At 40.4% G+C, this 23,952-nt stretch overlaps 1 protein-coding gene across 4 annotated transcripts; it reads right to left on the bottom strand.

The window, feature by feature from the left end:
- Positions 1 to 250: 250 nt before the first annotated feature.
- On the bottom strand, positions 251 to 17,520 carry LOC116597411 (delta-type opioid receptor-like). 4 transcript variants are annotated; one of them, XM_032355092.1, is made up of 3 exons: positions 17,072 to 17,520; positions 8,471 to 8,604; positions 251 to 3,627 (listed from the first exon to the last, which is right to left on the bottom strand). In XM_032355092.1, the coding sequence occupies exon 3, from the start codon at positions 3,602 to 3,604 to the stop codon at positions 2,690 to 2,692; it is 915 nt and encodes a 304-aa protein (XP_032210983.1). In that variant the 5' UTR covers positions 3,605 to 3,627; positions 8,471 to 8,604; positions 17,072 to 17,520; the 3' UTR covers positions 251 to 2,689. The 4 variants fall into 4 exon arrangements, with proteins under 4 accessions (XP_032210983.1, XP_032210984.1, XP_032210985.1 ...); XM_032355093.1 differs by having other exon boundaries at positions 8,518 to 8,604; XM_032355094.1 differs by lacking the exon at positions 8,471 to 8,604 and having other exon boundaries at positions 17,072 to 17,124; positions 17,230 to 17,520.
- Positions 17,521 to 23,952: the final 6,432 nt, after the last annotated feature.

Genomic DNA, 23,952 nt, shown 5'->3' with positions numbered 1-23,952 from the left:
CAAACCAGAGGGAGGTTGGTAGGGGGAATGAGTGAAACAGGTGAAGGGGATTAAAAGGTACAAACTTCCATCTATAAAATAAATAAGACACAGAGATGAAAAGTACAGCATAAGGAATATAGTCAATAATATTTTAATATTGTTATATAGTGACAGATGGTAACTATACTTATCATGGTGAGCACTGAGTAATGCATAAAATTGTCAAGTCAATGTACTGTACATTTAAAAACAATATAACATTGTATGTTAATTATGCTTCAATAAAAAAATTTAACACCTCACCCCCAAAAAAGGGGAAAAAAGGAAAGCTTTAAGGATAAATTAAATGGTGTATTTTAGACCTAGGGCTTATAATTGAGTTAATTTGGGTAAATTTTTTGAGTTTTTATTCTACTCTTGGCACTCAGATTATTTTATATTTCAATAAAAACAAAGAGACAGCTTGGGTTTTGTGAGGAAGGAATTTGTGAAAAGGGCATGTCTTACTGACCAGTGAGTCCATTACATCATTTGTACACCTGCTATCTACAGGCGCTGTGTCGAGTGCCAGGACACAAAGGTAATCAACCCTGGCAGTCTTTCTGGCCTTGGAGAGATTTTCATATTGCAAAAGAGAAGGTCATGCTTTGAAATCTCAGAGTTGAGGACGGAGGAAGAGAGAAGACACAATGAACACCCAGAGAAGAGGCAAGAAGGACTTGAAGCCAAAATGGAGTCTAGACATGATATGGAAGGCACTAGAATCTGAAAATAAGTGGGGGTCTAAGGCTGGGAAAGTGTAATCAAAACAATGGGGGAAAAGAGGCTCTTTTCCACAAGACAGGAGTCTATACCCAAAGCAAAGTGGAAAATTTCTTATGAAATTTGGTCCAGCTCTCAATGAACACCTTTGGCCAAGTCATGTAAATGGAAAATGTGAAAGGGAAGTTCCTGTCCTCCTACAGCCTTTCTAAGCCTTAGTTTTTCTCATTTCTGAATCAGGAATAATAATACCTATATTATATACCTGTTGTGAGGATTTGATTTTATGTATATAAAATGGCCTGCATAGTGTCAGGAACTTAATAGCTGTGAATGTGTTGAGCAACTATTTTGCTCCTGTTGTTGTTATCACCTGTAAATAAAGCTAAATGTCATAATTGTGGATCCCGTGGATTGGCTCTTTCAATCCTCATTTCACCCTCACTTTGGGATAACTTTCTGTTCCTGTGAAACTAGGAACTATATTTCCCAGACTTCTTTGCTTGTAGGGTCTTAATGCCAGATGAGATTCACCAGTTAGAGGCAATCACTTGAGATTTGAAAGATGAAAGGAAGAGGAGGCCATCTTCCAGTTGCTCCTTCTTTTGCAAATTTACTACATTAAGAGGGGCCGGAGGCATGGGCAGCAATGGTGGAAACAGCAGCTAGACCACCAGATCCCTGTGGGATTTTGACACCAACAAGTGGTAGCTCCTGATTTCCACTCCTCCAGCCCTGCTGGTGTCTTTGTAAGTATCTAAGTCCCATATTAAACCCATGTGTCTAAAGTACGTAGAGTAATGATTTCTGTTTCTAGAACTGAATCCTGACTTACTTAGAAGTGGATGTTTCATCTAAAGAAATCTCATATGTAAACTCCCATGAAGACTTTATTTTGTACTACTGCTTCAAAATGGCTTAGATTTAAATCATGAGTTAATTCCCATGTGTAAACCAATTCAATGTTCTTCTTAATGCCATTTTCTTTGAGAACTGTTAACAAAATACAATTAAAGTGTTCTGGAACTTTTAAAAGTTAACTCCAAGTACCACACTGAAAGAGGCAGTGTATATTTTTTTATTATAACCCAGCCATTGTCTTTCTTTATACTTTATTTGGTTGAGAGGAAAATGGTCCCTGAAATAACTTTGCCTCCTCATAACTGTTCTTCCTTCCTTTCTTAGTATCAAGAACCCCAATTTTTAGCTAGGGACACTACTATCCAGCTAAAATTTATTCCCACTCTCCCTTAAAGCCACACATAACCATATGACTAAGTTTTGGTCAGTTAAATATAAGAAAAAGTGTTTTGTGTAATTTCTAAAAAGAGTCTTTAGAAGGAGGGTATAAACCCTCCTTTGCCCCTTCCTCCTTTCTGTTGGCTGGAGTTATGAATGTGATGACAGGAGCATTAACAGCCATCTTGGGTCATGAGGCATTATAGTAATCATGGCAGAATAGAAGAGAAAGAACCCGTTGCTTACAAAGCTGCTGTATAGGACTGGATTGTTTACCTCCAGATTCCTTTTACATCAGAAATAAACGAACAATCTCAAACCTTAAAAAAGTCATTGTTATTTTGTTTCTGTTTTGTTATTACATGTAGCCAAGCCTATTCCTAATTAATAATAAAGGAACAGCCAAACTTCTTCTTTTCCTATCAGCCATGGACTGTTTCTCAGTTTTTAAAAAATAGTGCATTCTCAAAAACTGCCTCATTACTAAGACACAGTAGGACATGCTGCTAAAAATGTTGATCTGGGTTTAAAATTAAAGACATGAAGTGATTTCACAGAGGCCAATTCCATGTACACAGCCGCAAAATTTGCAAGCCAGATGAATAACTCTGACTTACTCATATGGTTGAGTAAAAAGTAAGTCCTCAAGCATAGCTGATGATCCATTAGGGCTAGAGTTATTGATTCAGTGTGGCTGAATTTCAGGTTAAACTGTCTCTCTGTTGGTCATCATGTGACCACACCACAACTGACAGCACATCCAACGGTACAATCTGCTTTGCAGCTCTTTATTCCAGAGCCCATAGATCAGAGGGTTAAGACATTGGGCAAATGCAAAGACTCCAAAAAGCACCAGATTTAAAACAAAGAAAAACAACCCACACATCTTTCCCAAACCTATGAATATCAGGGTTGGTATCACATGTAAACCCATCTGCACTAAATGAATAAGGACTGTTTTCCTTGCTTTGATATTTGATCTATTAAAATGGCCAGCCCGTTTCCCTTCTTGGTAGATCAGAGAGTAACTTACAAGAATGATGGACAAAAGAAGGAAAAGGAAAACCATGCCAATGGCTCTGGCAGCAGAGCCATTCAAGATCACAGGGCAAAGGGGTTCAGATTTTAAAACAGCACCCTGAGGAGGGCTAGTACCCTCTATGAGGAATAAGCAAACATTCTTGAATATAATGATTATCCAAGACCCAGTTAGAACCCTATACTTAACTGAATCTACAAAGGCCAGAGATTTCAAAGGCCAGCAAATAGCCAGGTAAGTGTTGACAGCCATCAAGGCCAGGGTGAAGAGGATCCCTTCTCCAACACTTAGCTGGACCCCGAATACCACCCAGCACATCAGCACTGGACTATTGGCCAGCAGAGCCCGCATCCCTTGGAATACCACCCCCAGGCCACAGTAGGAGGAGATGCACAGCAAATGGTGACACAGGAGGATGTATCGGGCCTCTTTCTTCAGCTTCGAATTCTGTGATACTATTGTGACGATGATGACAGTGACAGATGTGGCAAAGAAGAAGGCAACAGTGTACACAGAGGCCTTCACCGTTGCTTCCATCCTCAGCCAATCTGATATGTTGCAGTGCTCAGAAGACAAGTTCATGATCTTTCAGGGCAACTTGGCTCCTGCAGGATTAAAGAAAAAGGAAGAGTGAATCTTAAAGCTTCTGGTGTGGTTTTCCAGCTCTGTGATCTAGCAGAAATTGCAAGGAATACATTACACCTTTTTCTGTATAGAAGACAACAACTTCAGACAGCATCGACATGAATCAAAGAAACTGGAGAAATCTTCTGGGCTCTTCACTTCATTTCAAGAAAGGAGCACGTACTCCAACCATACAAAAGGAAAGTTTGAAAGATGTACTCTCAGGAGTCAGCAAATTGCTCAAAATCAGGTCAAGGTTTTATTCTTTGTGCATCCTTTTCCAACTTTGATTATGAGAACTTTTTCGACTCAGAGCCACAGTTGATGAACCCAAGTACTTGTTAACACTTAACGCATGCAAGGGTCTGGGGAAGACATTAGGGCAAGAGCTGTAAGGAATATGGGGAAGCCATTGATGCAGAGTCCTGAATTCATTTGGGTCCATAAGACATGACAAGGATATTAACAAAATGACAGCAGTTACAGGTAACATTTACCCAGTACTTTCTAGGGATCAAAACTGTTTTTAGAGCATATTCCTCACCAGCTCTGGGGCATGTTTTATTTTCCACAAAGTGGTTTAATTATGCACTTTTTACAGATGGGGAAATAGACCTAAAGAGGCTAAGTAACCTGCTTGGGGCCATATGGTTATTGGGTAGAGGGGCCAGGATGTGAATTTCAGAGTACAACTCCAGAACCCACTCTCACAACCATTATAAGAATGTTCATGTCAAATGCAAGGTCAAATAAATGCATGCTATGAGTTCTTCTTTGGCCAGTGTCATTGGCTTTCAATGTCAGGGGGACCCCATTTGTAGAAATACTGTTTCTGTTGTTAAGCTGGAAGACTGCACCTCCAGAAAGGTTCTGGGATCTTGGGATTACTGAGGGACTGTGACCACTGAAATGGTAGTAGACACACTAGATCTCCTCAAGCAGAAACAGTGGTAAGTGGCTGTGTGTTGCAGCCTGGCGATCCTCCAAATCTCAGGATCACTGTCTCTGAAAGTCTACTGTAGAGATGCCAACCTTTGCCTCCCACTATGGCTTTACTCATTCCTCATCACCTTTTGCATCACCTCCCTCATCAGAGTTGATTGGAACTAGGGGTACACATCTGACACTGAGCTGAATCCACCACTGTCTGCCTCTTAAAAATCTGACTGAAGAATGACTGAAAATCTGACTCAGAGAATGGAGTTTGAGTGTGATGTTGAGTGATTGGCCTGCCAGTCATGTTGGCTCGTAGGTGAGTAGAAGAAAGTGATCGAGAAAGGTAAGAGAGAACCAGAGGGAACCACAGAGTCCCTGCAAGGCTCCAAAAGCCCTTGCAAGGCAGAAAGAGAACAGCATGGGCTCCTGAATTTCTGATTCTGCTGAGATGCTCTGAATTTTCTGTGCTGGGGTTCTAAAAATATAACACACCCCTCTATTATTTAAGTTAGCTTAAATAGGTTTCCCTCTACTACTTTAGGTCGGCCACTAGCATTGAAAGGATATAGAGTGGACCCTGAAGAGGCCCAGTATATCATATGGATTTCCTAAAAAGTGTATCACTGTGGAGCAAGCTGCTGCAGCTTGCCGAGAATCTGAGATGCCATAACTCCTTATGAAATTCTTTGCCCAAGGCATCTGTTCTCCCCCTGCATATTGTGTTGTCACCCTTTGTGGAGAATTTCTCCTGTTTAGATGGATTTTTGTGCCATTGTTGTGCAGTCAAACTCCATGCGTTCATTCTTCTCTCTCCAGCCCCCAGAGAGGAATAGAAATGGGAATAGTCATTGTCATTGTCAAACTCAATCATCACGCTTTCTTTTAGCTGCAGAATTTTTGGTCAAAATCTTATACCAGAACCCTTCAATAATCAACAGAAAAATGCTTATCCACAGGGCACACTCCTGTAACTGTCCTCAAGGCACCACCATAGACACCAAGGGCCCCAGTGAAGATGGCAGACAGACCCTGGTAAGTTAGAACTCTGCCCTGCCTGGTGGAGTCATAAGAACTGGGCTTTAAGCCTAGGTCTGTGGCCAATTAGGAATGTGATTGTGGATATCAAAGTCACTTTGCTTCTCTGGTCCTTGGTTGCTTACATCATAGTCATGCGGGATTACAAGTTCCACATCTTTTCTATCTACAGAGTCATCCTCACTGACATCCTCAAGAGCCAAATCTTAACTTGGGCCAGGAGATTCTGGGCTTTTTCCTTATTCTTGAGACAAGATTGGCCCTGCCTTGATTCAGAATGTCCCCATCTTATCCTCCATGGCTGAGCTTGAATAGAACTGCCAACTCTCTAGGACAGGGCCTGCCTTATCCTGCTAGGTCCCCTCTAGGACCTGAAACCCAGTCACTGAGTCCCTGAATTAGAAGGCCACTGCTGGCAGGCTACACAATTGTGACAGCCTGCCTGTCTGCCTGGGCTTCCCAACAATGCTCATTCCCAAGCTCACTGTTGCTGGGTTTGACCCAGCTGATGGGCTATGCTCCTGCATTATTCAGTCTTGCTTCCCATCCCCCATTCTACCCAGAACCTCAGTCATGTCTTCAGCTTCCCTGTTGGATTCCTCTTTTTTGCTCAGCAGGGTTTCCCTGCTCCTGCCTGTCCCCCACCCCCATCATTCCTACACACCTGTCTGGCTCTTTCACAGCACATTCCCAACAGCAATGAGTGGGGCTTGGCCTTGTTGTGTTCTACAACTTGTAATCCTACACAGAGCATCAGAGACTCCCATTGCGCTTCCTCTGAAAAAAATTTTTACAAGCTTCTTCTCTCCCAAATTACTGTAGCTACAACTATAATAAACCCCTCTATTTCCAGATCTAATACATGCTTTCAGGCAACTGGTTTTTGTGGCTTTCTAGTATGTTTAACAGACTGATCGATGCAGCACATCGTCGCATCATTCTATTCTACCGATCTTCACTGCACATTGAAACACACGATGCATATCCTAAGCGGTGAGCTAACCAGGTGGTAAAACACAGGTGCTGACATGCAGAAGCCTCTCACCCAACAGAAGAAACAGAATACTATATAACTAGGTAATAATAACCAGAAACATCATGTAGTTTCACTTAACCTGCCAAATGAGCAAGAAAGTTGGGTGTCTCCAGCAGGGTTGAGGGGTTGTTCAGAATAGAAAGGGTCATGGAGTCAGTGAGAGAAAGCTTCTTGGAAGAGCTGAGACTCAAACCTAGCCTTTCAAGGCTGAAAACGAAGAAAGCAGGACCCAGGGTGAGGTGGATAGAGACGAGGAGAGGTCCAGATTGCAAGCAACAGAAAATGGGAAGCAAAACCTGGGAGTTTTAGGAGAGATGAGTAGATCCAGTTTGGGGGACTGAGGGCTTATTCAGAGGACTAAGAACAAAGTCCGGGACCAGATTTGGAGGACCTTCATTCCATTCCAAGAGTAAAAATTCACTTTGCACTCAATAAGGAGGCTTGCATAATTAAAATTAGGAGCAGCCATGCAACAGGTTAAGAGGACACATGAGATGCCCACCCGTGCCTGCACAGTGGGGTCTGATAGGAGCTCTACAGAGCAGGAAGCCTGGCACAGGACAAATGTACACAGTGAAGACACTACTACCATAGCAAGTGGCTTAGAATTCTTCTTGCGGACATAAAATCACCGGGAGAGTTGCAAATCTGCAAAATCAACGAGGGCAAGTTTTATCGCCTTTAATTTATTTATGAGAACTCAGAAAGATGAGTTATTTATTCAGGATCATGCCGCCAGACAGAATTTCCCATTCTTCAAATACATATTCCTTCTCAGAGGTATATTTGCCTAACAAGAGTTCATGGCAAAAAAAGCCATATAAGAAGTCCCCTTCTATATGTCTTATCTCTACTCATGGTTCATTCCTAGAGCTTTTTCTTTGGAAATTGTAAAATGGAAATACCTATTTTCCTCCAGCCCTAAAGGTTCCTTCAGCTTCAGCTCTGAAAGAAAACCCTGGAGCTAAGAATCACATTTGTTCCACAACTGCTGTGATGAAATCAGAAGCAGCTGCCACCACTCCCTACAAAAATCCTGCTGGAAGCATTGGGGGGGTGGCGGGATGGGCGCCTAATAAAAGCAGGGAAACAATGGGTTCCAAAGAGTCCGACTTATGGCAAACCCCTGAGGGCAACATGCTACCCTTGGTGGGAAACTGAATATATGAACACATATGGTCAACCCATGTATAAAAATTAAATGCTGATCCACAGCCTGTAGCAACCTGCCAGGAAACCAAGCCCCAGCCCACAGTAACAGGTGTCTCTTGTGACCGTCCAGGTAGCCAGACAACAGCCTCTGTAATAACTGGCCCCAAACAGTCAGGACTTTATTAATGATTGGCAGCTTCCCTAATTTTTGTCCCTGCTTCCAACTTAGGACCAACCAGAGAGAGTCAAATATGTCCCCCCACCCAGTCACAAAGACACCCCACTTCTAGTTAGCCCTCCTCCAGCTTCCCCAGGCTCCCATCAGGGCACACCTGTAGCCTCCCATGTCCACACTAAGTTCCCCCATTCTTCTGCCTGCCTCTGAGGCTTTGTTAAAAAGCAAGTGACTGGGGTTCACTCCCTTGCTCTCGCAACCTCTGACTAGGTGGCCTTGGTTTTGCTCATCTGGAAGGTCTTTGCTCGTCTTCAGATGGTATGAAAAGAAGGTGCCAGGGGCCCTCCAACAGCATGTGTACTTGGAGCCATTTCCCCAGGGAGCTAATGAATGGGTGGCAGAACATTCTTCTTCTCCAGCGTGTGCCCCCACGCTAGTCCACAGCAGGGTCCAGGGAGAGAGATACCTTCCACGGAAGGGCACTGCCTACCTTGTGAGTCCAAGGTCACTGAGCTGGGCGATCTCCCCCACTCTTACCTCTGAGGGCAACCATTCCTGAACAGACACCCCACTTTCGAAGAAAACCAAGAGAACATTGGATGGGTGCTAATGTGAGAGAAGAATCTGGAAGGGAGATAGGAAGAGGGTAAAGACACAAACAGAATATAATGGTAGATATCCATGCTGACTGCTCACTATGAGATGGCTCTGGGGGGAGCTGACTTCTTTAATCTGCACACCAAGCCCAATAATCTTTTTTCACATTTTTCCCAAAAGAAAAGTGATATATAGAGGTGGGAAGGAAGCCATTCAGGGTTAATGAGCTGGTGACAGTGATACTGGAGCTTGGACCAGGCAGTCCACCTGCAGCGGTCATTCTCTAAACCCCCGAGGCCAGGTGCCCCACATCAGGGAAGGACGATACCTAAAGTTTGTGACAGACTCCCCACAACTTCCTCTCAGGGTGTTGCTGGTTAATGGTGAAGTCTGGCTGCCAACCTAATTCTTCTGATTTCTGAAATGACATTTGGCTATTGTTTGTTGAGTTTTTTCCCAACAAGACCTTACTGGTGCAGGTGAATTGAATTCTTCTTTAAAAAGAAAAGAAAGGGGCACCTGGGTGGCTCAGTGGGCTAAGCCTTTGGCTCGGGTCATGATCTCAGGGTCCTGGGATCGAGTCCCGCATCGGGCTCTCTGCTCAGCAGGGAGCCTGCTTCCCTCTCTCTCTCTCTCTGCCTGCCTCTCTGCCTACTTGTGATCTGTCTCTGTCAAATGAATAAATAAAATCTTTTTAAAATAAATAATTAATTAATTAATTTTAAAAAAGAAAAGAAAAAAGAAAAAAAGACTTAGGTATTATGGTCTGAATCATGCCCTTTCCAAAATTCACATGTCGAAACCCTAACCCCCAGAACTTCAGAATGGGACTGTATTTGGAGACAGAGTCTTTAAAGAGGTCATTAAGTTCAAATGGGGCCATTATGGTGAGCTGTAATTTCATCTGACTGGTGCCCTTGCATCCTTATAAGAAAGGGAGATTTGGACACACACAGACCCTACAGATGTATATGCACAGAGAAAAGACCATGTGAAGAGGCAGCAAAGGGGTGACCTCAGATAAAACCAACCCTGCTGACCCCTTGATCATGGACTCCCAGCGTCCAAAACTGTGAGGAAATACATTTCCGTGGTTTAAGCCACCTTGTCTGTGGTATTTTGTTTCGGCAGCCCGAGCAGACTGATCCAGCGGGGAAAAGCAGCCCCTAGCGACCACCTTAGTTCCAGCTCACTGAGAAGGGCTCAGACTCTCCCATGGGTCCACCCAGACTCTCCCCAGAATCTCCACCTGGGAATTTCTGAAGGAGGAAAGATCTCTGAGAGGAAGGAGGGCCTTTCCTTCTTGGGTGCTCACGGTCTGTTGGGTAGTGTGGGCCAGGCTTTGGGCCAGTATCTGACTATACCGCCAGTGGAAAGGACCATCAGCTGAAAACAAAGCTCAGAAATGATTTCAAATGCTCTGTGGCTGCCGGCAGAAGGCCAATGAGAAGAAGTGGATACTCAAAGAATTGCTCTTAAAACCCTCCCTGGATGATCAGATCTCTTCTCCTACAATAAACATGCCCTCCTCCTCTCTTTAAACATGTCCTCCCCTCTGCTCTAATCGTGATCTTACTTCTTTGGTTATTTTAAAAAATCACTCCTGTCTGGGAAGCTTTGGTGATCTCCTCTGTTATTCTCCTCAAAGCAGGCAGGAAGGAAGGGAGGAAACCGGTGTCTGCTGAGCACCAGTCACTTGATATCAAGAAAGAGTACATAGTAAATATTAGCTGTGATTGTTGATCATCTGAGAACAGCTCACAGAGGTGACGTGGGAACTAGATGAGATACAAAGGCTCTGTAGGTGTATCCTGTGATTTCTGAAGGCAGTAAAATCACACATTTTTCAGAGTGCTTTTTCAGGCAGTTAACTTTTTGAGTTTGAACTCACCTTTTTATTTATAGAGGGAAATTCTCCGGCTTCCTTCCCCACTCTTTTTCTGACCAAAATTTTGATCTACAGGTGTTCTTCTAAGCACTCATAGGATTCATTAATCCAGAGACCTGACACCTTGCTTTACAAAAACCTTGCCTTTTCTGAGCTACTTAATGTGTAAAAACACGTCTTAAAAAACAATGCACTTGCGCATGTTTACTTGAGGTTTTGAAACACAAGGCTGCCCATGAACAAGGGTAGCCATGTGAAACAAATCCCCAAACCTGGAATACAAATAAATATTCAAGGAGAAAGTATTGAAAAAAAGGTAGCTCATAAGAACAGTGACAAAGCTCTTTTCATTCTATATCTAAATAATAGTAACTGTGTGTGATCTAACTTTACAGTAACAACGATAACAAAAAAGGACACAATTTAATGACACATTTCACTATGCTAAATGTATCTGCAGATATAAATAGACAAAAGAGCCATACCAGGATTTCAGAAAAACATTGTACAATAATACTACCTGTAATGATATCATAGACAACAAACAACATTTTCCATTAATCTTCATATGAGCTTAAATAATGAATTTATATGATATCACCAGCGCACTGGCTAAAATAAGAGCCATTCAATTATGCTTGGATGGATCTCTCTTCACTGGCGTGGACTAACTATGAACAAAAGTAGTGGTCTCGACACATAGACATGTATTCACTCAGCTGGTGAATTTCAGCTCAAGGTATCATCCAATTTTCGAAAGTTCATGTTTTACCACTTTGCTTTTGTCGAAGACCTATACTGGTTCCTGTTTTCACTAACTGAAAAAAAGACAAAAAAGCCACAATAGCCTTCCACCGTTGTTGGAGCCAGGATGGAGGCAGCATGCACCCCAAGCGGCAAGAGACCCTCCCCTCACCCCACGTCCTTCCCCAGGACCATGCTCAGCATCTCAGCTCTAGGCTGCCAGACTTTTGAACTATGCCTATGAGCCTCACCTCAATTTATTTTGTGCAGCCACTAGGTCCTATGGGATCAGAAAAGTCTATGGGAGTTGATATTGGGATCTGGGAATGTTCACAAATTTCTCCATATAAATAAATGGTAATTGCTTCTTTGCTTTATGCCATTTTGGCTTACAAAATGTTTTCATGGGGAAGGGGGACACCTAGGTGGCTCAATTGGTTAAGCAGCTATCTTGATTTTGGCTCATGTCATGTTCTCAGGGCCATGAGATCCAGCCCCTCATTGGGCTCCGTGCTCAGTTGTAGGGTCTGCTTGAGATTCTCTCTCCTCACTCTCTCTTCTCCTCTCCCTGTTTGCTCTCTCTCTCTCTAATAAATAATAAAATCTTTTAAAAAAAAAAAAAAAAAAAGAAAGAAAGAAAGAAAGGAGACACCTGGGTGGCTCAGTTGGTTAAAGATCAGCCTTTGGCTCAGGTCATGATCCCAGGGTCCTGGGATCCTGCCTCAGCAGACCCCACCAGGCTCCTTGCTCAGGGAGGAGCCTGTTTCTCCCTCTGCTTGCTGTTCCCCACTGCTTGTGCTCTCTTTCTCTCTGACAAATAAACAAATAAAATCTTAAAAAAAAAAAAAAAGCTCTCATGGGAACAGTTTAATTTCAGATAGCAGGATAAACCTGGACATGTGTGCCCACCAGTGTGGATCTAAGAGTTGGAGACCCATCAGTATCCAAAACACACCAAGAAGTTTCTGACATCAGGGAGCTTACACAGTCAGAGCCCCTGACACTAACCTAGAAGTCAATAGACAGATGGTATTTTTCTCCCTTCCTCACTATCTCTCCAGCCACCAAAGGTCAATATGATGTCTATAAACCACAAAAAGCAAACAACGTTCTATATGTTGCTAAGCATGTGATTCACTGTGAATGCTATTTCCCAGAATTTGAGAGGATTTTGTCTCTAGTCTCTCTTGGTTTTGCATTTATTCTTGAAATACGCTGAAGCTATTTGATTTGCTTTGCTTTAAAGATTTCTTTCCTTCTTTATTTGTCAGGGAGAGAGAGAGAGAGAGAGGAAACAAAAGAGAGCCACCCAGGCATTCCTGAAACTATTTTAATGTTACATTATTGAATTTATTAAGTTTTTCAAAAATTAATTTACCTGTGTATCACTTTAACATTATTAAAGCTTGTAAGTCAACAATAGTTGCCAACATAGTGAATTGTGCGTTTGGCTGGCAGGAAATCCTCTATACTATAGTCAGTGGATTTCTTTCTTGCACAATTAAAATAGTTGACCCATCCCAAGCAACAGCACACACGCTTTCTGCCTCAGCAGACCCCACCTGGCTTTAGCCATAAACCAAATGTTTTATCAGTACATTCTTCGTAAATCTGAAATCAGCAGATTCCATAAACTCTTTAGCTTTCTCTCTCTGACTCAGCATTGGGGATTGCTGTAACTTTCTGTCAGATTTAATTCTATTTCCCCCAATTAAGGTACAATGTAATTATAGCTATTCTTATTAACCTTTTTTACAGGCTGTTATTTGTTTCACTGGATGAAAAAGAACCCCCTTAGTTTTGAAATCCATGTATAATATACATTGCTTGTCAAGTACTCTTATCTGTAGTAGGTACCTTTGAGTAATATAAATTATACTTGATTATATATGTCATGCAAAGTCGATTCTCTTTATCTGAAAACTCTGATTTATAATAGAATGTAAAACCCATGGAATGCCTTAAATTTTGCCTTCTCTGTAAATTTTTACTTAGCACATAGTTGATTATTAACTTGAACTTTTACTTAACTATTATATAATTGATTTATCTCAGTTTTCAGAATCCTGTATATTTACAAAGTTTCTTTGGCAGGGATATAAGCCTCTGACCATAGCAGAGTCTATTACCATATGGATAGACTAGCATTTTTCCATAGGAAAGTCCACTTATGCCAAGTTATTAAAGTTCTTGACTATTTTTATTAGCATTTGTATTTGCCTTTTAAAAATGGCAAAGAGGGGCACCTGGGTAGCTCACTGGGTTAAAGCCTCTGCCTTCGGCTCAGGTCATGATCTCAGGGTCCTGGGATCGAGCCCCACATCAGGCTCTCTGCTCAGCGGGGAGCCTGCTTCCTCCTCTCTCTCTGCCTGCCTATCTGCCTACTTGTGATCTCTGTCAAATAAATAAATAAATAAAATCTTTAAAAAAAAAATAAAAATAAAAATAAAAAAATAAAAATGGCAAAGAATTTTGAATCATATTTATAGAGCAAATGGCTATGTCACTATTTATCTTTGTGATAATCTTAAAGTATGACCATTATATTTATCTGTTTATTTAATGGACTTATTCCCAAATAAGAAGCATATTATTATTATTGTTATTTGGCAAACATTGTTTATAACTATATTTTGTATTTTTCAATAGAAATTACATTGTAAATATTGGTGAAAAAAATATTAATGCTGAAAACCTCAGCTGTGTTATCATCCAACCACTTTTGAAAGATCAAAAAAATGAATAATCAGAATTTTAAAATTCATGTCCATATCCCATTTTCTCCATTCATACATTCATTCATTCATTCATTCATTCAATAACTATGTATCGTGTACCCACCTTGTGTCAAGCACTGTGCTAAATGCTGAGCCTGTGGAGATGAATGAGATAAGGGTTCTGTTTTCAAGAAACTTACTTCATTGGGGAAGGGAGAAATATATATTTTCCTTTCATTCTTTCTTTCTTTGTTTGTTTGTTTGTTTCTTTCTTTCTTTCCTTCTTTACAATTTTGAAATCTAGTTTCTTCTAACATTAGACCAAAATGCACTCAGAATCTAGTTTACCTGTCTGATTATTTTCTCTCTCTCTCTCTTTTTTTCTTTTCAGTTTCTGGTCTCTTCTGATTTGTTTAGTGTATATTTCTCTGGGATCATTGTTATTATTTTATCATTTTGTTCTCTTGTTCATTTATTCTTCTCTGGACAGAATGACAAGATGGAAAAACTCACCCCAAAAAAGAGAACAAGAGGCAGTCCTGTCTGCCAGGGACATAATCAGTATGGATATAAGTAAGATGTTGGAATTAGAGTTCAGAATATGATTATAAAGATACAAAACTGGGCTTGAAAAAAGCACAGATGGCACTAGATAACCCCTTTCTGGAGAAATTAAAAAACTAAAATCTAATCAAGTTGAAATCTAAAGATATTAGTGAGATGCAATAAAAAATGGAGGCTCTAACTTCTAGGATAATTGAGGAAGAAGAGAGAATTAGTGATAAAGAAGACCAAATGATGGTAGAATAAAGAAGCTGGGGAAAAGAGAGATAAACAACTACTGGATCACGAGGGGAGAATTCAAGAGATAAGTGATACTATAAAGTGAAACAATATTAGAATAATTAGGGTCCCAGAAGAAGAGGAAAGAGTGGAGCAGAAGGTATATTGGAGCAAATTATAGCAGAGAACTTCCCTAATCTGGGGGAAGGAAACAGGCACTCAAGCCCAGGAGACACAGAGAATTCCCCCCTTAAAAGCGATAAAAATAGGTCAACACCTCAACATACAATAGTGAATCTTGGAAATCTCAAAGACAAAGAGAAAATCCTAAAAGCATCTCAGGACAAGAGGTCCTTAACCTACAAGGGTAGAAACATAAGACTGGAAACAGACCTAGCCACAGAGACCTGGCAGGCCAGAAAGGACTAGCATAATATATTCAGGGTGTTAAATGAGAAAAATATACAGCCAGGGATACTTTATCCAGCAAGTCAATCATGCAGAATGAAAGGAGAGATAAAGAGCTTCCAGGACAAACAGAAACTAAAAGAATTTATGACCACGAAGCCAGCCCTGCAAGAAATGTTAAAGGATTAGACAAAGGTGATTTTTTTTTCTCTGTATCCCAATAAGAGGATCGGGGAAGTTATTCTTTTTCTTGCATGAAAAACCCAGTGGGAGATAGGGGTACAATTGTTGATGTACACATCCCAGTGGTATGTACCCCACAAATAAATATTTGAGTCACTCTGATCTTGTGAGACTAGTTTCCATACTCAAATAACCTTCCAATAATATTATAATTTTTTTTACCATCCTTTTCACCACCTCTTGGCCACTTAAACTATCTGCATCCATGGGCTCAGGCTCCCACTAAGTCCACTAAAGAATCAGGCTTACATCATGGTTATTGCCATTGTTATTGCCAATGTTACCTAACCTGAGCATCTACCTTGTTTCAGATTTTCGGACTGCCCTGATCTTAAAAGTGTGGTTGTCACTTAGTCTATGTCTTGAATTCCTAAATGTCTGGTCACAAAACATTGAATATTATTTCTGGATGATCCAGGACTGGAGCTACATGAGGACATTTGCTCTTTCAGAGTTGTTAGAGTGGTACCATGCAGATCCCTGCCTGGACCCCAAAGAAATCTGACCTGGTCAGAAGGTAAGTGTTCTTACTGAAGGAAGAACAGACTTCAGACAGAGGACCATTGGTAATAAAAGAGATGAGCCAAAAATGAGTGGGGACCTGTAGGGGACTTCAGTTTGTGTGACCAGAGCAGTAAGAATTTATATAACCAAGAAGGGATGTGTTATCTCTAGGTGGTCCTCCCAAAAATTATGCATCCTATTTTAACACTTGGAGATGGTTTGCTTTTAAGATTAAGATGCCTCTTTATATAACATCAGGAGTGACTAATTTGATCCTGGAAATGTAATCTATGGAAACCACTGAGTGTACTTACAGTTCAACAGAAAGGTATTAAAATAACAGCTGAAAATAGAAGGATGCTTGTTCCCTTGGAAGCAATGAAAAGCAAATAGTAAGAAGTTAATAATGTATCACCATTGAAGAAACAATGAGGCCCCAATTAATGTAATATCCTGATCTACTTAATAAGCATATCCCACAAGCTGAGAGATACTCAGCCATGGTATTTTTTTTTTTTCTGCTGTGTGATAGAGTTGTGTGAGGTGTCTATAGTTAGTTAAATGGAGAAGTAAGGCATTTGTGGAGCTCAAAATCTTTTAGGGAAGATAGATGTCTAAGCAAATAGTTTCAATTCTATGATTTAAGTGCTTTAATTCAAAGTGCCATGGAAATCAGAGGAGGGAGTCTAATCTTCCTAGAAGAGTCAGAGAAAACTTCTCATTGGGACAATGTTCTTAAAAATAAGGAACATTCATCCATCCAGCTGGCCAGCCTCCTATTCATCCATTTATTAGGTATGTGTTGAGTACCTCTGACTGTTCTAGAGGCTGTGGATGCCCACTGAACAAGACAAACCAAGTCCTTCTTTGAGTGGGGTTGCCATTCTGGTGGGGTACAGATGATGTTACCAAGAGAAACACAGAATGGCTCCTTAAAACCATCCAAAATCAACCTTCAGACCTAATTTCCTCTCTCACTGGTATTTTCTTACTGAGACCAGAGTGCCTTGACCACTTAAACTGGAACATTTCCATCCTTTGTTTAAGTATAGTTCTCATAATGAAACCAAAATATCAATTGACTGTTTACCATTACAATGGGATAATTCCAGAAGTGCATGATTAGATAAAATCAGGTTTTTGAAAATGCAGAATGGAGAATCAATTTCAAGCAGAAATAATATTGAGAAACATGAGAACTGCTTACCTTACATTACCAGTAGAGGTCTTTTATGCCCGTGGAAAAATGGGTTCTCTTTTCTAGGAAAAACGTATATGGAAGACCAGCAGGAGTTCCTCCGAGAATCCTGGGAAGAACTCCCAATACCCAGCTCTAATGGAAGTGAATCAAGCGAAGTCTCTCACTTCACATTCTCCCAGGCGCCTGAGTCTTCAGATCTAGGGCTCCTTCTGGGCTGGCTGCAACAAGTGTCACCCTATGATTCCCAGTGCAGAGAGCTGCAGGACCTCAGAGAAAGCGGGGATTTTTTGTGGTAACCACTTCCTGAAAGAACACTCCACGTCTTCTGTCCAAGAGGGAAGTGGAGGAACTCAAGGCCTCCCCTCTTTCACCCCTTCTGGGGTTGGAACCCACTTCATGGTGTTTGAAGGTGACAAGAGAAAGAACTTCCAGAGAAAGCTAAAAAGCTTCTCTACCCCAGCATAAGGGAAACATTCAAGCCACTGGAAGCGGCAGTTTTGAGCCAGACTAGCCTTCAAAAATCTCATGTTACATCTATAGAAATGACCACAATTTCGTAACAGAGGCAAGAGAACTGCAGTTAGAAGCTTCTGCAAGGCACAGTTGGTTCCATTCTGAAAATTCATATTTCCTGTTTGCCAACATGTCTGCTTTAAGTCTCTCAAGCTGCTAATTACACTGCAAGTGTTACACACCGACTTCTCCTCATATTTATAGCCTCATTTCTTTTTAAAGTTATTCAAGTAATATGTTTGTTGTCAAAAACATAAAATAACAGATAGGCATAACTAAGAAAAATCAAAATCCCCCATAACTCCACTTGAATATAAGCACTGTGGGCACTTTGCAGTACATCCTTCCAGCCTTTTTTCTGTGGTGAGAATGAGCTTCTCAACATCCATTCCACCCCATCCCATTGTAGAACATCCATGCAGATTTCTTGGGATTTACCCCATATCTACCTCCATTATGGAGCCTGATTTGGCTAAACTAAATTACGATAATCCTAGGCCCTTGCCACGGTGTTTGTTTCAGGGATCAGCACCTAATCCAGACCTAAGCCAATACAATACATTTGACCACCAAGAAAGGCACTTGATCAAGATGGTCCAATCAGAGCAAAGCCCAGGCTCCCCCAAAAGGTCAAGAGAGAGACACTCATCCCTTCTCTGTGTTTGGACAACAGGAAGCTGTTGGTGGCCAGCTTGCCAACACAACACAGACCCGCTTTCAGCGGAGGCAAATGCTTCAGAAGGCAGAAAAGAGATATAAAAATAAACTAGGTTTTTAAGGAACTTTCAGAGTTGCTAAATTGAGGTAACACCAAAACCTATCTTACTTCTGGAGTTTCTACTTATATGAGCAAATTCATTTGCTTGTTGAAGTGAGTTTAAATTGAATTTTCTATTACTTGTAACTTGCATCTTAAATGACTCATGGAGATATTTTTATTAGGATGAGGCTATATTGCACACACTGCTTATAACTTCCTGCTTAAAAATATATAATAACCACCCTTTCTTTTTAAGATAAATATACTTTTACAAAATCATGAATTGCACTTGTCTACTGCAAATCATTTCACAGCATGCCATGTGCCTTTTATCTTGGATATGGTATTGTTTTTTTTACCGTTCTGAACTTTTAAATTTTAGTTAAATCAGTAAGTCTTTCTCTTTATTTTTACTACCCTTTTTGGTCATTCTCTAACCTGAGGACTCACAGTCATCTGGGTTCAGCCTTTACTAGTGAAGATGACCTGATGGGAACAGCAACAAATCAAGGTTGGGATGCTTGAGACTCGAGACTTTGGGAAGCAACCTGGGCTTGTCTGAACCCCAACAATCCTGGTAGCTTCTCTCCAGCTTCCCTAAAATGAAGTATGTTTTGTGATTAAATTATGGCCAGTGGGATAAGAACAGATGTGACGTATGCAACCTCCCGGCTGTGCTCTTAGCAAGGGAAATGCCTTCCCCTGGATTTCACTCCCTCCTTGGGTTGGAGTGAAGAAATGGGGATAATCTTGTAGATAAGCAAGATACCTGGGGATGACAGCATAATGACCCGGAAGGAGCTTGTGTCACTGAAGTGTAGAAAGTCCATACCTCCTAGACTACTTTTAAATGGATTGTTCCTTTCCATTTCACTCCATAAACTTCTCTCTTGTGGGAGCCACTGTTATTTTGGGATTTTATTAAAGAGCCAAACCTGTATCCTAACTAAAAGAGTATCATGTGATTCCATTTCACACACACACACACACACACACACACACACACACACACCGCCATGAGAGAAGATAAAGAAAATGATTGTTAATGTTAATTCAGGGAATGGTACTATAGGAGTTTGAAAGGAAATTATGAGCTTTTCTTTTAATATTGATTTTATTTTTTTAACCCAGGCAGCTCTAACTCATGAAGTCACATTACTCCCATGTGGTTAAACACCTTTTTTAAGTGTTTTTAAGTCACTTCACTTAAAGGCACAGCCCTAGACTTTATGCGTGGAAGAAAAGGGTATTGGTGGCAAGGGAGCAAATATCACAACAGGCGGAAGAGTGTAATTCTAACAAGATTGGCCGAGATTGGCAGGCATTGTGTCGTCCATCGTGAACATGTGCTTCATAACCACCAGGGACCAGTGTTCAGTGACATTGGTATATTTCTTTATAGATAACATATTTTTATCTTTTTTTTTAAAGGTTACCAGAAAGTTATTGCAGGACTATTCACTGGATTCTGAGATATGATATAAATGTGTACCTCAGTATGTTTTTCCCACACGAGGAAAAGTATTTAGAAAGATTTCAACACACATATGGCAAAAGTTCTTATATTTTTTTAAAAGTCCTTGCAAATGTTAAATTTTCATTCACCTATGCCTGTAAACATTCAGATGTTATGTTTTTAACATATATTTATGTATGTCCAGAAGGATGCACAACAAATTAACAATCATGGTTACTTTCTAGGACGGGTATTGGGCTAGCTTAGGGGAAAGGGGAGGCTGGAGGAAAGCGGTGACTTTTTACATTTACCAGGTTTGTATTGTTTGTATCTTTATAATGAGACTGATTTCATATACTGAATTCATACATTTAAAAGGTAAAATACAAGTTTTAAATAAAGAGTGGGAAAATGAACTAAAAGTATTCTTTAAGTGAAAAAATCTATAGCTTGTGATTTTTCAGGAATGTGTTTCTAGCTGATATTAATGGATATTTGGGGTAAGATGATTTCTACTACATATAACAGAAAACTCCAACTCATACAGATTTGAGACATCGTGAAAATCTTTTTCTCACATAACAAAGATGGTCGTGTAGGCTCCAAGGTCAATTATTTCCGTGGCTTCGTGTGGTCGTCAAGGTCCAGAGTCTTTCTTTTTAATTTGTCGTGTTCTGCATGTTGGCTATTTGCCCTCATTCTGATTCCCCTCACAAATGACCACAACAATTCCTGGTTTCCTATCTAGATATTACGACGTGTGGGGAAAGAAAAGGGCCTCTCTTCCTGAGTCTTCCTAGGACAGAAACACCTTTCCCAGAGCTCTCAGGGTCAGCTTCCCTCCAGCATCTTTGGAGAACTGAGTCACAAGCCCGTTCCTGACCCAACCTTGGCAAGAGAAGGGGAATTAACAGTTTTGACTTAGATTAGTTGTCAACAAGGGGAGATAAACATACATGGACTGGGCAAAACAATGAGCCTTGCCAAACATTATCTCTTCATGAATATGTGCATAAATCAGAAAACTCAATATTGTTACATTGTCAGTTCTCTCCAAATTGATCTCTACATTCAGTGCAAAACCCTACTAGTTTTTTTTTAAATGGGAATTAACAAATTGATTCTAAAATTTGTACAGAAAAACAAAAGTCCTAGAATACACAAAACAACTTTAAAAAGAAAGAACACTACCAAATTTTAAGATTTACTATAAGAACTACACTAATTAAGACTGTGATATTGCTGCATGGAGAGACCTATATCAATGATAGAGAGGTCAATGGAACAGGAGAGTGTTCAGAAAAAAGACTCATATATCTGTATATCATCAATGGATTATTGCAAAAGATGTTAAGGTAAATCAATAATAAATGGAGAATCTTTTCAATAAATAGTGCTGAAACAATTATATACATATATTAATATATTTTTTAAAATGAACCTTGAACTGTATCTTGACTCATTTACAGAACTCAACTTGAATGGATCAAATGAATGGATCCAAATGAATGGATCATTACCCGAATGTAAAACCAACAACTGAAAAAAATAAATAAATAAAACCAACAACTGTATAACTTTTGGGGGGGGTGGTAAAAAAAACAGAAGATAGAGCGCCTGGGTGATCCAGTGGGTTAAGCCTCTGCCTTCAGGTCAGGTCATGATCTCAGAGTCCTGGGATCGAGCCCCGCATTGGGCTCTCTGCTCAGGGTGGAGCCTGCTTTCCTCTCTGTCTCTGCCTGCCCCTCTGCCTACTTGTGAGCTCTCTCTCTCTCTGTGTCAAATAAATAAATAAAACCTTGGGGTGCCTGGGTGGCTCAGTGGGCTAAGCCTCTGCCTTCAGCTCAGGTCATGATCTCAGGGTCCTGGGATCAAGACCCGCATCGGACTCTCTGCTCAGCGGGAGCCTGCTTCCCCGCCCTCTCTGTCTGCCTCTCTGCCTACTTGTGATCTCTGTCTGTCAAATAAATAAATAAAATCTTTAAAAAGAAAGAAAGAAAGAAAATATTTTTAAAAAACTAAAAAAATAAGAGAAAAATCTTTGCAACCTTAGGTTAGGCAGATATTGATTTTATAGGATACAAAAAAGTTCAAACCACAAAATAAAAAGTGTATAGTTTTTCCATACTCAACACTTCTGCTTTTGAACTCTTATAACTTACTTAAAAGATAATAACACAGATTTTTAAAGAGCACAGAATTCGAATAGACATTTCTCCAAAGAAGACATACAAATTGCCAAGAAGACATGAAAAGATGCTTATCATCACTATTCATGAGGGAAACATAAATTAAAACCACAATGAAATACCATTTCATACCCACTAGGAGAGTTTGCATCAAAGGGAGAGAAAATAACTAGTGCTGGAGATAACGTGGAGATATTGGAACCCTCATACGTTGCTGGTGGGGTGTAAAATGATATAGCTGACTTGGAAAACAATTGGCAGTTTCTCAAAACATAAACATAGAATCACCATATGTCCCAGCAATTTCCATGCCAGGTATATACCCCCCAAAAGGAAAACATATGTCCGTACAAAACGTTCATAGCAGTTAATTTAAAAATTTTTTTTAAATGTTCAGAGCAGCATTGTGCCTAATAGCCAAAAAGCAAAAACAACACATACCCATCAACTGATAAAAAGATAAATAAAATGGGATTTATCCTTTTGGTGGAATATTATTCAGCCATGAAAATGAATGACACATGTTACAACATGCATGACTACATTATGTTAAGTGAAAGAAACCAGAAACAAAACAAACCTACATATTATATGATTCCATTTACATGAAATGTTCAGAATAGGCAAATCTGCAGAGACATAAAGTAGGTGAGTGGTTCCCAGGGCCTCAGGGGAACTGGGTATGACTGCTAATGGGTATAGAGTTTCTTTGGAGGGAGATGAAGATATTCTAGAACTGAATAGTGTTGGTGGCCACACAACTTTGGAAAACAGTTTGGCAGTTTCTTAAAAAGTTTATACAGTTACCACACGACCCACTCCTAGGTATTTACCCAAGACAAACAACAACATATGTTCACACAAAACCCATATACAAATGTTCATAGCAGAATTATACAAAATAGCCAAAAGGTGGAAACATTCCAAATGCCCATTAACTGGTGAATAGATAAACAAATCTTGGTACATTTACACCAAGAATACTGTTCAGTAATAAAAAGAAATAGTTAAGCTAACTAATGCACACTGACACAAAATATGGGTAAACCTCAAAAGCATTATGCCAAGGGAAAGAAACCAAACACAAAAAAAGATACCAAATGCATAATTCATTTTTACATGCTATTCTGGAAAATCCAAAACTGTAGAGACAGAAATCAGATCAGTGGTTGCCAAGAGTTAGTGGAAAAGGGACAGCTACAGTGGGGCAGAAGGGAACTTTTTTGTTTTGATGGAATGGTTCTGTCCTGAATGATACAACGGTAAACATTTGTTGAAACTCAAAGAACAGTGGTGCCTGGGTGGCTCTGTTGGTTAAGCCTCCAACTCTTGATTTTAGCTCAGGTCATGATCCCAGGTTGTTAGATTGAGCCCCACGTTAGGCTCTGTGTGGCACATGGAGCCTGCTTAAGATTCTTTCTCGCTGGACCTCTGGGTGGCTCAGTGGGTTAAAGCCTCTGCCTTTGGCTCAGGTGATGATCCCGGGGTCCTGGGATGGAGCCCCACATCGGGCTCTCTGCTCAGCAGTAAGCCTGCTTCCTCTTCTCTCTATCTCTGCCTGCCTCTCTGCCTGCTTGTGATCTCTGTCTGTCAAATAAATAAATAAATAAAATCTTTAAAAAGAAAAAAGATTCTCTCCCTCCCTCTCTCAAAAACAAACAACAAAAAACAAAAAACAGGGCGCCTGGGTGGCTCAGTGGGTTAAGCCGCTGCCTTCGGCTCAGGTCATGATCTCAGGGTCCTGGGATCGAGTCCCGCATCGGGCTCTCTGCTCAGCAGGGAGCCTGCTTCCTTCTCTCTCTCTCTCTGCCTGCCTCTCAGTGTACTTGTAATTTCTCTCTGTCAAATAAATAAATAAAATCTTTAAAAAAAAAAACAAAAAACAAAAACAAAAATCAAAACAAAACAAAACAAAAAATGAAAAAACCCTCAAACAACTATAGGACTTTTTTTTACTATGTGTAAATTA

The sequence above is a fragment of the Mustela erminea genome, chromosome 8 (assembly GCF_009829155.1).
Source record: "Mustela erminea isolate mMusErm1 chromosome 8, mMusErm1.Pri, whole genome shotgun sequence".
Taxonomy (NCBI): domain Eukaryota; kingdom Metazoa; phylum Chordata; class Mammalia; order Carnivora; family Mustelidae; genus Mustela; species Mustela erminea.
This window is presented reverse-complemented; position numbering and strand designations above follow the sequence as displayed.

What these genes read in the sequence shown, in the direction of transcription:
- LOC116597411 (XM_032355092.1), bottom strand. Translation starts at nt 3,604, where the DNA reads ATGAACTTGTCTTCTGAGCACTGCAACATATCAGATTGGCTGAGGATG.